Source organism: Triturus cristatus, chromosome 2_2 (assembly GCF_964204655.1).
Source record: "Triturus cristatus chromosome 2_2, aTriCri1.1, whole genome shotgun sequence".
NCBI classification, from domain to species: domain Eukaryota; kingdom Metazoa; phylum Chordata; class Amphibia; order Caudata; family Salamandridae; genus Triturus; species Triturus cristatus.
In genome coordinates, this window is record NC_140582.1 from 1,038,030,148 (window position 1) to 1,038,047,394 (window position 17,247).

The 17,247-nt window shown below is 43.4% G+C and overlaps 1 protein-coding gene across 2 annotated transcripts in view; it reads right to left on the reverse strand.

Moving 5' to 3' along the window:
- HGFAC (HGF activator) overlaps positions 1-17,247 on the reverse strand; it is an 882,006-nt gene that overhangs the window by 831,232 nt on the left and 33,527 nt on the right. For both annotated transcript variants that reach the window (XM_085642492.1, XM_085642493.1), the window contains exon 2: positions 3,700-3,763. In XM_085642492.1, coding sequence (XP_085498618.1) covers positions 3,700-3,763 — 64 coding nt within the window. The remainder of the gene's footprint in view (positions 1-3,699; positions 3,764-17,247) is intronic.

Genomic DNA, 17,247 nt, shown 5'->3' on the forward strand with positions numbered 1-17,247 from the left:
AAACAGCGGTTTCTCAAAAAACTAACGTGTGCTAAAATGCTGGGGCAGCCTTGTAAATATCGCGATGTGAACATCAGCGATATTTGCAAGGTAGTCCATCCAACTTACGCCCAGTGACGCCCACTTTGCATCTCATTAGAGATGCAAAGGGAGGCGCTGGGAAAAGGGTACTAACATGCGATTATGCATGTTAGCACCCTCTTGTAAATAGGGCGATAATTTTATCTCTGCTTTTTTGGCTTTTTAAGCCAAAAAAGCGGAGATAAAGCCCTTGTAAATATGCCCCCACATTCGTAAAGATACCACCAAAGCAGTTCTTCTCTTAGACCAGAAAATGGAGACCTGTATTTCAAACTCCACACTGCCATGTCTATGGAAGAGTAAAAGAACAGCAATAGATCTTACAGATGTTAATAGCGCTTTTGGTCAGAGAAAGGCATCTCTCTAGTTAGGGATTCATATGCGGCCTCCAGTAGAATTATTATTATTATTTGCAGTACTCCAGCTTTCTAACAATCTGTCCAATCTAGATTTCTACACTTTCCTGAAATTAGAGTATAAATTAACGAAAATTGGTCCACTCAGATATCCTGACATAGATCAACTTTTACTAAAATGGGTATCTGTAGGCCACAACGCCTCCCTAATCTACAAGGGGCATATTAACAAGGGCCGGCGATAAATATCGCAAAGCGCACTTAGCGCTTGCATATTTATCACTGGATATCTCTGGAATTTATCGCCTGGTTTGCGCGTTATCAACAACGCGCATCGCCGAGGCGATAAAAATTCCAGAGATAGTGTGGATATCGCCATTTTCCATGGTGGAAAACGGCGATATCCTAGATGACAGGGCCTGTGGTCTTAGCCACAGAATCCACCCCCCATGTTAAGTATGCCTTAGTCAGGAATTTAACAGACGTTAAATTCCTGCGTTAAGGCATACTTAACGCGATTTAAATAATCGCTACCCTTCCTTGTTAATATCGCGAAGCTGCCTTCGGGATATTTTCCCTGGTTGGTTTCACAGCCACGCCTACTTTGCATCTCATTAGCGATGCAAAGTTAGGCATGCTGGAAAGGGGCGCTAAGTCAGCAAAACACGCGATAGCGTGTCTTTGCTGATAAGGCGATAAAATTATCTCCGCTTTTCAGCTGAAAACGGCTGCAAAAGCGGCGATAATTTTATAGCGCCGCCTTATTAATATGCCCCCAAATTCTTAACTTCTCACAAAGTTAAACCCTGCTCGCCTCTCCGTGCCAAGTGGGACGTATAATTTAGAAATGTTAATAGGGAACCTCCTGACAAGGAAACTTGGACTAACTTTACGCTACATCATAAAATTCTACCTTCCTTCACCTAATCCAATTTATTCACACCTCATTTAGCATACTCGTCACCTTGTGGGCGGGCTAAACTCAACTTAACTGACTCCAAAATATGGTGGAACTGTAACGAAGAACTGTGGGAATCCGACCGTATGTTTTTGGCTGACTCCTTAAAACCTACTGGGACAGTGAGGCTGAACGACTCTCCAAAATGTTCAATCAACCCTTTAGACTGGACTTTCCAACAGTTATATTGGGCCCCCCTGGTGTCAACAATTCCCCTTTCAATAAATCGCATTGAGTATGCTTTTTTAGATCTATTGGTAAATGTTGCTGTAAAATAGATACTGCTTGATTGGAAATCGGCCAACCTTATCTCTTTCAACACATGGTGGGCTTTGGTTACCTACATCAGGAGTATTCATGTACCACATAACCTTCTATAGACTTCCAAAAGGAAAATTACTTACATCTGGCATCCTCTTGATAGATTTATAGAAGCAATAATTGATGCATGGTCCTCCAGCTACGGGGGCTCCTGGTACACGTAAATACATCTTCAGACGTCATCATTCCTGGTTTTGCGGCTTTACCTGACAATTGCTCCCACCTTCCCTCCCCGTGTCCTTCCTTATCCCTCCCTTTGTGTTTAACTATACATACAACTTTCTTCTCTCCTTGCCTTTTTGTTCACTCCCCCATCCAATATGTTTTTCTGTGGTTCCATGCTTCCTTTTAATTTGTCCAAAGATGTTATCAGTTACCTCATTAGATATTATCCATAAGTCTCAAGATCCGCGTTGTTTATGATGTGATAACTGTTTGAGACTGCCTTTATCAGACCAACCTTCATTGACTTGCATAATCCATGATCGCATGCGGTTCGTGTTTGATTGCATAGTACCCTCTTTTGGGGTCTTCTCTCACTCATTTGAATGACTTTCTCACTAGCTGTATTTCACTTTTGAAAATCCAATATGAAATGCATTGACGGTAAAAAGAAAATATAATGAGAACGAATTTATCTTCCAATTGACCCATTACATTTTTATATAAATGGATGATTAATTTTATTTCACAATTTGTGGCACTTTGGCTATTATCTTGTGTTTTCTCTATTTCTATGATCATGTGCTTAGGAATAAATTATCAAGATGATAGGAACAGCATTAAACGCCATCAATAAAGGATTATTGGTTAAAATAGAATAGTTATAAAGGGCCAGAGTAGGGGTCTCCTGACCCCCTAGCCCTCGAGGGAAGGTCCCAAAGGGTCCCTCTGGGGTCAAAATAACAAAACCAAAATTTAGCTCTTCAGTTCCACTGTACTTTCACGGGCCCAACCAACTTGGGGGCATATTTACAAAGAAGTGATGGAGTGCGGCGTTAGCCTTCTTGGCTTAACACCGCACACCGCCACTTCTGAAACGCAGGGCTGCACCGTATTTACAACAATACGGTGCAGCCCTGTGTTTCCCCCAGCACTGGCGCTAAATTTAGCTGCCTAGCGCACCGTTGCACTATAGTGCAAGGGTGCCTGCATTGTGGGGAATGATTATTTATGTGCAGGAAGGTGTCCGTTACTGCACATCAACAATCTTAAATGGTGATTTGTAACTCCTATGTGTGCTGCTTTGTGTAGAATAAAGAGAAGTTGCAACTCTTCATTTTTGAAATAATTGTTTATGTGCAGGAATAGAAATAATCATGCATGGCATTTTGCTGTTTTTATGTGTGCAGCTCAAGGAAGCACACATAAAAATAGCAAAAACGAGGAGAAATAAAGCATTTCTCCTCATTGCTCCCTGTTGAGACCAAGTTTTCCTTGGTCTTAATTTTGGCGCTGCCTCCTCTTTACCCCACTCTTGTAAATATGGGGCAGTGTCAAAATCAATGGGTGTTGCGGCGGAAGGCCCACCGAAACACCTATTGCCCACCCCTTTCTCGCTAAGTATAGTGTGAAAGGGTGCCTTATTTACAAGGCAGCATTAAGCCACGTTAAGTAGCTTAACTCTGCCTTGTAAATAAGGCGAAGCCTCTATCACCATCATAAAGTCAAAAAAAGTGACATTCTGGTGGCGACAGGGGCTTGTAAATATGCCCCTAAGTCCTGCTGAAGTCCGTCTGCACCCCTCTTGAAATATAATTATGTATTAAATCTACTTAATGTAAGGTTGCACAGGAAACTGCCTTATATGTGAGATGTCAGAGATGTATACACAAATTTAAATATAGCTACATAGAATTGAAGTAATGATGGTGATGGATGGAGGTAACTTTGCAAGTGCCTTCATTTTAACCTGATCTTTACTTTCGTTCTAGAAAAATAACAAGTGGCTGGTCCACTGAAGGAGAGCAAGAAACAAGCTACCTGGACGCCTTTCTTCTCTTGTTTCCATTCCAGTCCGTCGAGATCCAAAAAAAACCATTCTGTTCTACAAGAAAATGGAGAAAACAGTAAATCACAATACTTGCAAAGCATGAGGTTTCACACATTGGTACACTTACTATACATGGGGGGGGTTATAATAGTGGGTGATAGAAGAAAACCTATGTTCTACTTTTCATCCCCCTTAAAACATTTGGTTACTATAAGCAAAATAGAAAATTTCACATCTACTTTACTCATAATTGTACACAGGCTTTTGGAATTCGATTGATATGTTCCCAAATGTGAAAATATATCAACAAATATTTATATTTTATATTCTATAATGATTGTGCAAAATTTGTGGATGATTTTGCAAATGAGACCAACAGAAGTTGAATTTTCTAAAATAGATCATCTGTCTGATTTTTGAAAATATGATCTAGAGAAAGCTAGTTTTCTCTTATACAAAAGCATTTTTGTAACAGGTAATCAGTTTCTCCCTTTATGGACGTTTTAAGAGAGCTACGCCTTGGTGGAAAAGGGATATCACAAATAGAGAAACCCAACAGGGCTATTCATTTCTAAAGAAAATCTAATTTCGTAAATTTAGGAAGTGAATCAATATTTCATCTAAAATGCGCCTGCCAGGGATTGTCATCTAATCGATGGCTCATAAACATACCATTGAGCTCGAACAATAGGACTCTAGCATTAGAAATAAAATCATTTTTAAGATGGGATTTTGTAAGTAACATATATGTAAAGCGGAGTCTATATTAACACGGTTAAGGAGCCCGTTGCTACTTTGTCCACCTTCCCTCCATGGCCTGTACGCAAGTTAAAACTCTGCTTATGCATCTGAAATCAGCCTTCCCAAAGGATCCTTGTCCCCCCAGATTCTTACAACTATAAAGAGTCTAGAACCAGATAATCTGCACAGGAGTCTATCTACAAATCTGGAAAGAGGCCATTGTTACTACTAATAAAAAGAAGCCGAATGGGTAGCCAGACGATTTAAAAAATCTGCACCCGATTTCGTTTTTGCTTGCAACGGCAAACATTTTTGAAAAATACATTAATCTGACCTTGGCGGTGCTTCTTTTTATGCAGGACCTGCTGGACCCCTTACAGAATGGATTCCATAGCGTTTACGCACCGAATCAGCTCTAGTTGCTGTGGCAGACTACATGCACTGTCAGGTGGACCAGGGTGGCATGGATATGTTAGCAGCATTTGATACGGTGTCCCCCTCCCACTTGGTGCAGAGAGTGTGCCGGGTGTGGGTGAGGGTCACCGCGCTGGCTTTATTAGGGTCCTTTCTCACCAACAGAACCCAGATTGTCAGTTGTGGTGACTTCATGGCGGAACCCTTTCGGCTCCCTTGTGAGGCGTTGCAGGGGTCTTACTAAGCCCCACTCTGTTTAATCTGTATGTGGCACCATTTGCAACTCCAGTGCGATCAATCAGCTCTAGTTGCTGTGGCAGACTACATGCACTGTCAGGTGGACCAGGGTGGCATGGATATGTTAGCAGCATTTGATACGGTGTCCCCCTCCCACTTGGTGCAGAGATTGTGCCGGGTGTGGGTGAGGGTCACCGCGCTGGCTTTATTAGGGTCCTTTCTCACCAACAGAACCCAGATTGTCAGTTGTGGTGACTTCATGGCGGAACCCTTTCGGCTCCCTTGTGAGGCGTTGCAGGGGTCTTACTAAGCCCCACTCTGTTTAATCTGTATGTGGCACCATTTGCAACTCTAGTGCGATCATTTGGTTTCCAGGTTTTGTCATATGCAGATGACACCCAGATTTTTGTCGTAGTGTCTGACGATATGATATCAGTGGCACAGAAATTCAAACTCTGTATGGTGGACGTGAGGATCTGAATGAAAGAAAATTGTCTGAAATTGAATACGGAGAATTTATTTATTTTATTTATTTTGCACATTTGTAGAGCGCTCTGATACCCGGAGGTGTCCTGGCGCTAGAAAGATAAACTGGTGTGTTGAAGCGTGCTTACTTAGTGAAGAGCCATGTTTTTAGAGCTTTTCTAAAGGCCATCAGATTCTGGATTTGTCTAAGCGCAAGGGGAAGTTTATTCCAGGCCTCTGCGGCCCCAAGAGAGAAACTCCTGCCTCCCCAGCGAGCTCTTTTAATTCTGGGGACCGTGACCAGCGCCAGTTGTCCTGACCTCAGAGTTCTTGCTGGTTTGTGCCAGCGGAAAAGGGATTTCAAGTGCCGAGGTCCCGAATCGTGGAGGGCCTTAAAGACCATACAGACTGCCTTGAAAATGATTCTTTTACGGACCGGCAACCAATGAAGCTTACCCAGCTCCTGAGAAACCGAGGCAAATTTGGGTGTGTCAGTGATAAGACGAGCGGCTGCATTTTGCAGAAGCTGGAGTTTACTTAATACGCTCTGCTGGGCGTTTAACATCAGGCTGTTACAGTAGTCTAGGCGTGAAAGCACTAGACCCGTAACTATTGTTTCCTGTGTTTCTTCTCAAGATAAGGTAGTATTTTCCTGATGGTTTTGAGTATGAAATGGAGGGAGGAGGAAAGAGCATTCACCTGGGCTTTAAAGGTCAGGGAGGTATCCACCAGAATACCGAGATTTTTCACTTTGTCCACCGGATCTGGGAGAGGTCCCAGTTCGTCTGGCCACCATCTCGGGGACCAAAAATTGTCTCTGTCACCAAAGAGCAGAACCTCGGTTTTTGAAGAGTTCAGCTTAAGGCAACTTTGTGCCATCCAGCGGCCAACTTCAAGCATGCAGTTTCTGAATCTGTCAGCGGTATTTTCTGTATTTCCGGGAAGGAGGGACACCACGATCTGTGTATCATCGGCGTACGCCGTAAGTTGAAAGCCGAATGATCGAATCACCGGGGCGAGGGTGGACACATATACATTAAAAAGGGTTGGGCTCAACGAAGACCCCTGGGGAACTCCGCAAGGAAGCACAAAGGAGTGAGATTCGTGGCCGCCCAGCGCCACTGTCTGAGATCTGTCAGACAGGAATGCTTGTAAAATTTTTAAAGCCTTCCCCTGAATTCCACAGGCCCTCAACCGGTCCACCAGAAGCTTATGGTGGACCGTATCGAAGGCTGCCGAGAGGTCTAATAGGATCAGAGCTGCTCTGCCCCCTGTATCCATCACCTGCCTGATACCTTCCATGGATTTGATCAGGGCGGATTCCGTACTGTGCCCTTCTCGGAAGCCGTGTTGGGAAGAGTCCAGTACATCCGCCGATTTAAGGAAGGCACTAAGATGTGTGTTCAGGTAACCTTCTATTATTTTGGCCGGGAGTGGGAGTCTGGCAATCGGGCGATAATTGTTCATCTCCGTGATGTCAAGATTGTTTTTTTTTAGCAAGGGTAAGATGGAAGCTTGCTTCCAACTAGAGGGATATTCCCCTATCTCCAGCATCAGATTGAAGAGGGGAGTAAGAGCCCTAGCAATTGCGTCTGGTGCAAGTTTAGTAACTGTTGTGGGGCAGGGATCATGAGGGGAGCCTGATTTAATTTTTTGTAGGCGACTTATCACTTCTTTTTCCGTGATGGGCGGGAAATATAGAAGCGTGGGTTCGGGTCTGGCGGATTCAAGGGCCTCCCTCGGTGAAGAGGTCATCACTATACTATCTAAGGGAAGGAAGATGTTTTCCACCTTTTCACGAAAGAAGGTCGCCAAGCTTTCGCATAGTGAGAGGCTAGCTGGGATTTCCATAGGTTTGGGGTTTGCTAAGGAAGCGACCGTAAGGAAGAGTTCTTTAGGGGTGTTGGTTGCATCTTCTATCTGTCTCGTGAGAAAGGCTTTTTTCGCTAGCAGGATGGATTCCTTGTAACGCCTTTGTTCCGAGAAGACAGAGATCCTGGTCTTTGGGGCTCGGCACTCGGTGTGGTCGGAGCTGTGGTGACCTGAGACATGTGGCCCCCTATCTACTCCAGTTGCGTCTGTTAAAATCCTAGGAGTCATCTTTGATAAAACACTCACCTTTGATACTCAGGCCAATAGGATCACAAATACATGTTTTTTCATCATTAACATTTTGAAAAACACCCTTCCTTTTATTTCTGAAGAAATAGAACTACAGTAGTCATTGAACTGAATACCTCTCGCCTTGACTACTGCAACTCTCTTTACTTAAATATCAATAAATCCTCACTCAGTAGACTCCAGGTTATTCAAGACACGCTGCCCGTTTGATATTAAATATACCCAAATGCCAGTCAGTGGAGGAGGGCTTGCACTCTCTACACTGGATACCTGTGAGGAAGAGGGTAATTTTCAAACTATTGTGCATGGTCTATCGGGCACTGTACCTTAAGGGACAACTTCCCCTTTGGTTAGCATTCCAATTGCATTTGCCTATAAGACAGCTGGAGAGTCTCCTCTCTGAGGAAGGTGATGGTTCCTAGTTTTCAGAAGGTGAGATGGGGCAACCGCATCTTTTCGGTAGCGATGTAGCGCACAATTCACTTTTCATTTGTAAGGGTGCATCATAATCATGAGTAGTCCGCACCTACACATATTCTTTCTTTGTTTTAACATGAGACATTAGAATGTGAATTGTAGTAATGTGGATCTTTGTGTATTTAGTGACACTTCAATGTAAACGTGAAAATATAAACGTAGAAACTAGATGTATCAAGCTGAAATCATTAACGTGCAGAATTTGTAACAATCATTGATGTATACGATGTGCTTATGTAACGTGTTAACTTAGATGTATGCTGTAAAGAGTGTTATTTTATATGCAATTTTGTAACGCCTATATGACATCTTTCTTATGTTAGCCAAATGATGTAGACCTGAAATGCATTTTCCCTGGAAGCTCTCGCATTAGATTTAATAGTTGAATTTCATGTGCACATTGGATGTTGTTCTTTCTCGCGTTTCTGTTGCAGGTGGAAGAATCATCCTTGTTAGCTAGAATAGTGTCTTTGTTTTAGGAGTTAGGCAAGGAGAGAAGTGTATACATTGAGCATTGATACTGATAGTGGAGAACTGTTGTACTTTCTCATCGGAGAGAGCCTAGGAATCAAGTCATCTCACCAAGCTCAGGAGCATCGCTACCTAACGGAAAAGTACCTATGAGGAGGTGGCCTGACTGGATGGAGTGATTCGCGAAGGATCCTGGGACACCACCTGTGCTATTGATGTATCGTAACTAGGGAAAGAGCTCAGGGACTTCTGCCTTGCAGAGAGAGAGAGAGAGAGAGAGCATCTTAGAACAAGCTCTGTCTTAGTAGAGGAGCTCTGTCTTAGTAGCCTTAGGCTGCTTGACCCAACTGATGTGGGAAGACTTCTTGAAAAGGCTTCACTCGCCGACACATTGACCGATCCTGCCCCGCAAAATGCTTATTTAGGGATGTCACATTAGTGATAGTGTACAGACAGATTAACGCTTTATTCCCATGAACATTCGACGCAGGGGAACTTGGACGTTTGTTCCCCAATCTTTTGTATCCTTATCCTCGAACAAATTGTTCTGTGCATGTTGCACCGCCTTAATTTCAGCCGTAGATTTGGCTTTGTATTAGTTCCAATGTATTTCTACACCCTCATCTTGAGGTGTCTGTATGACCTGTTATTTTTGGCTTTGTAGTAAATCAGCTAAACTTATTTGGTAGTCTGTGATTTTAAAGAGTCATAGGAACTGAAATTGAAATGATTGACTCGCTAATGATTTCTCCCCCTCCCCTGCTTTCATGCTGAGTAAAAGTACCATCGACTCGAGGTTCGCGGATCTGGAATGCGGAAACTCAGCTCTTTTAGTAGCGTCTGCAAAATTGTGGAATACAATGCTGATCCACATTGCTTGTTTAATCTCTCACATGGCCTTCCATAAGAAATTGAAGATGTGTTTATTTTCTCTTCCGTAATTGTTCCTTCTGTGGGTAGCTTATTTTCTGTTGGTAGCGCTTTGACGCCCAAGAGCATATTGCGCTTTATAGATCAAAAATCAATCAATATTCTGAAAATGCAAACAAGCACTACGCAAGGGAGTAGTCAGGGAAATCCCTACTCTTGCTGAACGTCTACATGTGTGCCAGAGACAGGCCAAGACATATCACCTGACATCCCAAGGTTAGTACAAAGTCTTGTCTACAAATGTGATGCTATATACAGTCTCCGCAATGTTCATGTCTACAAGCATGCAGACGCCAAAACTACAATCACAATCAAAATCAGCCACACAGGATCAACTCACAGAATGGCTTCAGGTGCCACGTTCCCACAAAAGGAGGTTGAGGTACTACTGCTGAAACTTAAAAGAGATTCAAAATGTACGTCCAAAATAAACGCATGGATTAGGGTGGCAGGGTATGGTGCCTGCGTCCTGTGCCTCTTCCTCTATCTCCTCCGCAACATAATATGCAGGCACCTCTTGGATGTAGAGCAACCTCACAGCCATTCTCCATTCTTGATAAGCGATGGTGAAAGACATGGCTGGGTATTACAAGCGGAAACGTAGAGTTATCAGCATAAACCGCAACATCTATAGGCAGTGTACACACAGATGATAGAACTAAACATATGTCTTATTGGCTTCAAATACAATAGATGTCCTTGTCTATGTAAAGGAGTTTGACCAGATTATAGCAGATGTGTTGGAGGGCTCCAAACACTCTAATGGAGTCTGGTATAGCTACTGCACTTCAAATACTTCTGGTTGTGTCAGACTGTCACTGTGTCTCTGCGCATGTGGTGTAGGAGTGAACCATCTAGCTCACAAATACTGTCCCTTACATTATTTTATTACTCCTTGAATTTACTGAAGTCCATTTAGCTGCTCGGACATTCGTGTATGTCTGTTTTGGTATTTATATGGCACATGCCTAATAACATTTATACATTGTGGGAAATGTGGGGAGACGATGCAGGATCACATACATCAAGGGAGGGTTTACATCCTTTTGAATTAAGCAAGTGCACTTCAAATATTTACACCTTTATTTTACATCATTATATGTTAGTCATGGAGATAATAGGTGAGTTGTGCAGGATCACTCAGTTTTCAGTCACATGCAGAGGCCCTGATTCGAACCAAGGGCCACTGATTCCAGAGTCAGCAGCTTAACCACTGCACCAAGATTCTCTAGCTTCAATCCTTTCACGTGAGATTCAAATCTCCTGTCCTCCTGCATTAGAAAGCTATGCTCCCCACATTGTAATGCAGTGTTGTATTTAAGAGTTGTTTGATATTTTCTCAGGGTCCTGGGCACTCAATAGACATGGGGCTGCATCAGTTATCATAAGAATCATTTGTGCAGTTGTCTGAGGCCCTCAGATGCCATTAGCCCCAGTTGGATAAGTAACTGTTTTCGTCTGGATCCTTAAAGGTGTGGTTGCATCACTTATTTCAAGATGTGATAGTAAGTCTGGAAGTAGGATACCGAATGACATTGGTTGATACAGAGAGGTGCCTGTGTGAAGGTCTTTTTTACAGGTATGTAATGTAAGATAGTTTGAATGATAGCCAACTATAAAAGCCAAGTGGAACGACCAAATTATGCACAAAAACGTTAGAGTGCTTAGGTAGTAATCTGCTCTAACTTGAATGACTTTGTAGTCTGTAGGTAAAGTTACCCTTTAAGCGAAAAATTATGGATCCTCACCAATATCCTTGGATCTCAGTACATCTACTATGAATTCTGTTTCTCAATAAATGTAGGTTACAGATGGAATGATACAAAGGGTCTAGTGTGCTATTATCACTAACCTTAGTACTAGTCCTTCAGCTAATCTGGATGCAAAAGCATTAATTTAGAGTGCTTAGGAACATGACAAAAACTCTAAATCCCACAACTGAAAAGTAAGCTTTTCTCAGGTGAGTGGGGGTTGCGGGCTAAAGTCAGTTTTACCCGGGTCTAGATCATGTGGACGCAGGGTTTCCGATGATTAGTGGAAACGGACAGCAGACAGTTTAAAGGACCAGTAAGAGCACCTGCAATAAATGGTTTCAAAGTCAATGTTTGTAGGAAATTGGGTTATTAGTTGAGGGGGTGAAACCCTACTCAAGCAGCAACCACAATTCTTGTCAGGCTTAAACACAAGCCAGCCTCAAATTAACCTGCGCTTAACCCTCCAGTACCTTGGCACAAAAGCAGTCAGGCATAACTTGGAGGCAATGTGCAAAATATTTATGCAGCAGTTCAAACAGTAATAAAGTGAAAGCACGATCCAAGAAAAATCCCATACCAATTTAGAAAAATAGAGTAAAATGTATTACATTATTTGACACCAAAACAACAAAAATCCAATCAGTAAAACCGGAAATATGCAATTTGAAAGATTTAAATAAAAATAGTGATTAAACACACAACTATGGTTATCAGGTCGACCACGATGGAGCTGGTTACAGGGACCAAGTTAGGCCTGCTGAACAAAGTACCGTAAATCTGGTTGCAGAGTATTGAGAGGTCCTGCGTCCAGGATGCATCACACTGTGCTGAATAGGGGCTGCAATGCGAGGTGCTGCATCAGGATGCGTTGCACAGCTACGGTTCTGGGGAGCTGCGGGGTTAGGCTACAAGGTCTTGTGTTCCAGATGCACTGTGCAGCAGCGGTTCTGAGGAGCAGCTGGGCAGTGATGCGAGGTCCTGCATTGAGGGTGGTAGCACAGCAGAAGTTCTGAGGAGCTGCTAGGTCCTGCATCAGGAATGCGTTGCACAGCGGCGGTTCTGATGTGAGGCGATATGTGGGACTGCATCTGTTGTGCTTGGACCACAGCTGGGCCAGCAGAGAACCTTCAGGCCTACATTCAAGGGTCCAGGACAGGATGGCACCACTTGAGGACAAAACTCACAGCAGACGGAGTTCAGGTGCTAGGTTCAAGGTAGTTGGAGCCTTTTCTCTCCCTGAGGCTCTGATCAGGAGGCTAGCCAACTAGCCTTGGAGTCACTCTGGAGGTACTGGCTTCAAGATGGAGGTCCAGTCCTTCTCACTCTGGCAGTTGCAGGGCAGCAGGACAGCCAATTAGCAGGCCAGAAGAGCAGCAGTCCGTCTTGCAGCAGAGCATTACACCAGTCCTTCTGAGTCTTTGACAAACCCAGCGGTGTACTGAAGAGCTGGGCATGAGGTCCAATATTGATACCCAATGCCAGCTTTGCAGTAGGATAAGTTTCTAGAAGGTTCCACCGCCAGAGGTGCTTGGAATTTCCGTCCTCCCTGCCCTGGACCCAACTTATCTTGGAGCACAAAATACTGGTGTGAGACCCTTTGTGACTGTGCCCAGCTAGAGTCTTCTGCTACAGCAAGTGTGGTAGATGACAGCTCCTCCTTCCTATCAAGTCCCAGATGGCCTATCCTGCCAACACCTATTCCCCCTTTGTCTCACTGTGTGGAAGTAATATACACGGACCAACTGCCAGCTACACCTAGTCATGTGACCCAGGATACAGGCTGCAGGCGTCAAATGGTTTTAACAAGAAAATGCCAACGTAAGACGGGCGTGAATCCCTGGGTTGGTCACTTGACATTGAAAAGGCATTTGACACCCTGGGATGTGATTACCTGAGGGAGGTTCTTGGTAGGTTCGGGATAGAGGCCCCACATTCCTCAAGTGGTTCTCCTTATTATATAATTCGCCTGTGGCCTGTGTGAAAACTGGCTCCACCTTCTCGGACTCCTTCAGAATTCGTTGTGGCACCCGCCAGGGTTTCCCCCATCCCCAGTTATGTTTTAGATAGCAAATTAAATGCTCACTTGCACTTTACGAAAGTAAGCCATGAGTTGGTGGATTCATGCTGACAATTTATTTATTTATTTATTTTTTGATTTTTCAAAAAAAACTTTATTTACGTATAGGAATTGTACAGGGCAAACCGCCGTTTATCCACATAGCAGTGGGAGGACCCTGCCGACCAGTCGGGCAGTTAAGTTATCTCTTACACGGCCACTTAGCCGACATCCCGGAGGACCGGCGGCGTCTCAGTAGAACATCATATACAATAGACCGGTCATGATTGCAACTGCGATTGGTGGCTGCACTAGTCCCCAGTCTATGCATGCTGACAATTATTGGCATATAATATCTATGTATGCGGATGATGCCCTGGTGTATCTCTGAAAGGATAGCACAGTGCTCACAAGTCTCATGGAGCTCCTGCAGCAGTTCAGGGCTGCCTCTAGACTAAAGGTAAACTGGGATAAATCTCAACTGTTGCAAATGACTTCTCTTTCTTCATATCAGCGACGGGTGCTTCCACCTTGGTTCCTTGAATCTGCGATACGATTAAATATTTGAGGATCTGTGTCTATCACTCAGACAGGGATTTAATGGGCGGCAACCTCACAGACCCCTTACCAGTGCAAGACCCTCCCTCCCATTCTAGACTGCATTGCCGCTCTCCCCTATGGGACGCATAGCCATCTCAAAGATGCTTCTTCTCCCCCGGTTGTTGTACCTTTGTTCTGCTCTCCCCATTATAATTCCCCAAATGTTTTTTTAGAGAATTACAAACACTCTTGACCGCATTAATTTTGGGCAGTGATAGGAGGCGAGTAGCATTCTATAAGCTGTATGCCCCACTGGAGGAGGGCGGCCTCGGTGCCCCAAACTATGAATATTATTATGCGGCCGCACAATTGACCTATTATATGACAAAATCCTCTGCACATTTGAGAGCTTAGTGGATAATTCCGGTATACCTCCGGGATCCTTGCTCCTTTATGCCTCGCTCACTAGGCATTTACACATGGTCTGGCATAGAACGCACGATGAACAAGAAACGTTGAAACTTTTTCAGGTGGTGCTCACACACGGGGGTGGCCACCATGCTATCATATAATTGCATGGATCCCTCCGTACGGACAGGGGGACGCCCTTTCATTCTCTCCACGCCTACTGGGACAAGGCGCTGACCACCAGACTCATGAAAAAGTAATGGACACTTCTTGTGGTCCTGAAGTGCATCTCCATGAAGACCTGACTCAAATATACTCAGTTCAACTACCTTCACTACACTTTCCTCACCCCCAAGAGAGTGGCACTTAGGTATCCAGAAACCCCGGTTTCCAGCCCCCGCTGCTGAGAAACTACAACCAATTTTATCGACACAGTATGGACATGTCCCCAGGTTGTTCCCTACTGGGACGAGATAACAGAAATTCTCTCCAAAGCCTTTGACACCCGTCTCCATACCGACGGCCTTCACTATCTCTTGGGGATCACCTCCCGCTCAGCAACTTGTAAACCCATTAACAAATGTATTGACCTAGCGTTGGTCTTGACTAAATGCAGAATAGCCATGCACTGGAAATCAGCTGCTGCCCCCCATTAGACTGTGGTTAGGACTAGTAAAGGACTGTTAAATGTCTACGTCGTTCAACGCTCATGCTGAAACCCGTTAAATGCATGTACAGATATTTGTCCGGACTGTTTCAATACATGTCTGCACAAACTGTTGTCAAAAACGCTGTTGCTCATTATACTAATAAAGAAGTATTCACAAAATAAAACAAGAGACAGCCAAAGTTCTAAATGTAGCATTTTCAGAATTGTGGCTTAAAATCAGAATTTATCATTAAAGAGGATTTTAAATTACAATTCTTTAGAGACAAAACTCGATATTCCTACCTGCTCCCAATTGAAAGTTATCACTTAATAAATATAAAAAGGTAACCCAATATTGTTTTTTGGGAGAGGCAGGCCATGTCAGTAGTGAAAACTGAATTTAAGAGTTTTTCCCTAATAGGGGATTTAAAAGTCAAAAGTGCAAGTCCAATTTTTTAATTACACTGCACCTTGCCCTATGGGCTGGTTAGGGCCTATCCTATGGGTGACATATGTATTAAGAAGGAAGGTTCATGCCTGGCAAAAGGTTTATTTTTTAAATGAAAAAATAATTGGGGCACTGCACACCAATAATTACGAACAAAATTTTTTTTAAAAGGTAAAAAACAATAATTTGTAGGTTTTCTCCTAATGTGTGCTACACGGTATACGAGGGTTGCCGGTCCCTCGGGGAACAAGAATGTGTGAGGTGAATCAAGCACAAGAGCCTGAAAGAAACCGTGTGCACAGTGGTTCAATGTTAAACTAACTATACAGAGTATGTACACAACCCTATAGCAATTTACATGTATGAAGTAAACAAGAACAACAGTATTCAAGTGATTTTTCAATCGAATTTCATTTGAAACATTAGACAATGAGGTTAGTAATCAACTCGTTAAGTCATGGAAAACATAGTTATATCATGGAGACTGATAGTCAAGTACAATTCTATTACACCAACATCATAACAATGAATTAAATAAACATTGCGTTTGAAAAAGTCGTGCCCAATGCATTTTGGGACATTAAGTCCCATCTTCAGGGGCCACTGTGAATATGAACAAAAACACAATTCAGTTTTATGATTATGGTAACATAAATTGAAAATCAAACAGAGCCATTTAATCCAGCAACACCCTAGGATGTACAGAAAAAAGAATGAGAATAACCAGGACATGTTTATCGTTAGGATAAGATCACGTAAAGAACGACAGTTGCAGTCCAGAAATTGAGCAGAAAGGTACAGCGACGTGAAGGAATGTCGAGTGGAGTGTACACGATGTCGGAAAACGAAAGTGCAATCATGTAACGTGCCTATATAAAACCCAGAGACGCTGCACGAGTACTTGCGAACTCTCCGTAGTGAGTTAGTCAATACGAACAAGATCAGGTACTTACTGACAACCTACAAATTATTGTTTTCTTACCTGTCCAGTTTTTTTTGTAATTATTGGTGTGCAGTGCCCCAATACTTTTTTCATTTAAAGTATTAACTGCCCCATCGGAGCACTTGCACCCAGCCCCGTGTCAATATGGCTTCTTTCGACAGTATAGCTAGTACCACAGAGAATAGAGCAGAAACCAAAGCTTACACCGCAGAACAAGCCAATGAAATCTACGCACTCATCACCACTAAATCTTTCGACACCCAACAAGGAACTACTACACAACAACTTCGTCACCTGGAATTCATCATGAGACGCGAATTGAAACAAAGGCTCCACGCTTCCACGTTGATATAGTATCATAAACATCAACTGATCCCTAGAGGCCTAAGACTAGCCATCAAACCTTTACTCTTCCGACTGCAATTCAATAAAGTATTTATGGATAAATGGTATGCCATTCATTGATATCTCTGGAGAACCAGAGATATCAATTTAAACGTTTTCAGTGAAAATAGTGCCCAAAGCCCAAAGCGCCACATGCAGTTATCTGGTCATGCTAGATCGGAGGAAAGTCACAAGTTCAGGCTGACCACAATAAGGTGAGGATCGGACAAAGGAACCAGGTTAATCTAGTTGAAAGGTTACCTTCTATGGCCGGCGCCAGGAGTTCCTATCACAGTGGAGGAAGCAGCGCAGCGGAGGATGAGCATTGTGGCCAGCCGTCACTGTAGCAGAAAGAGCAGGTCTGGTATCATGGTCGTCGTCACTGTAGCGCAAAGAGCCAGTTGGGCGTTGTGTACGGCAGCTGCTGTAGCTTTGCATTGATGGTTGTATCAGATTGTTGTTGCTGTAGCGCAAAGTGCAGGTCTCGCATTGCCAGTCAT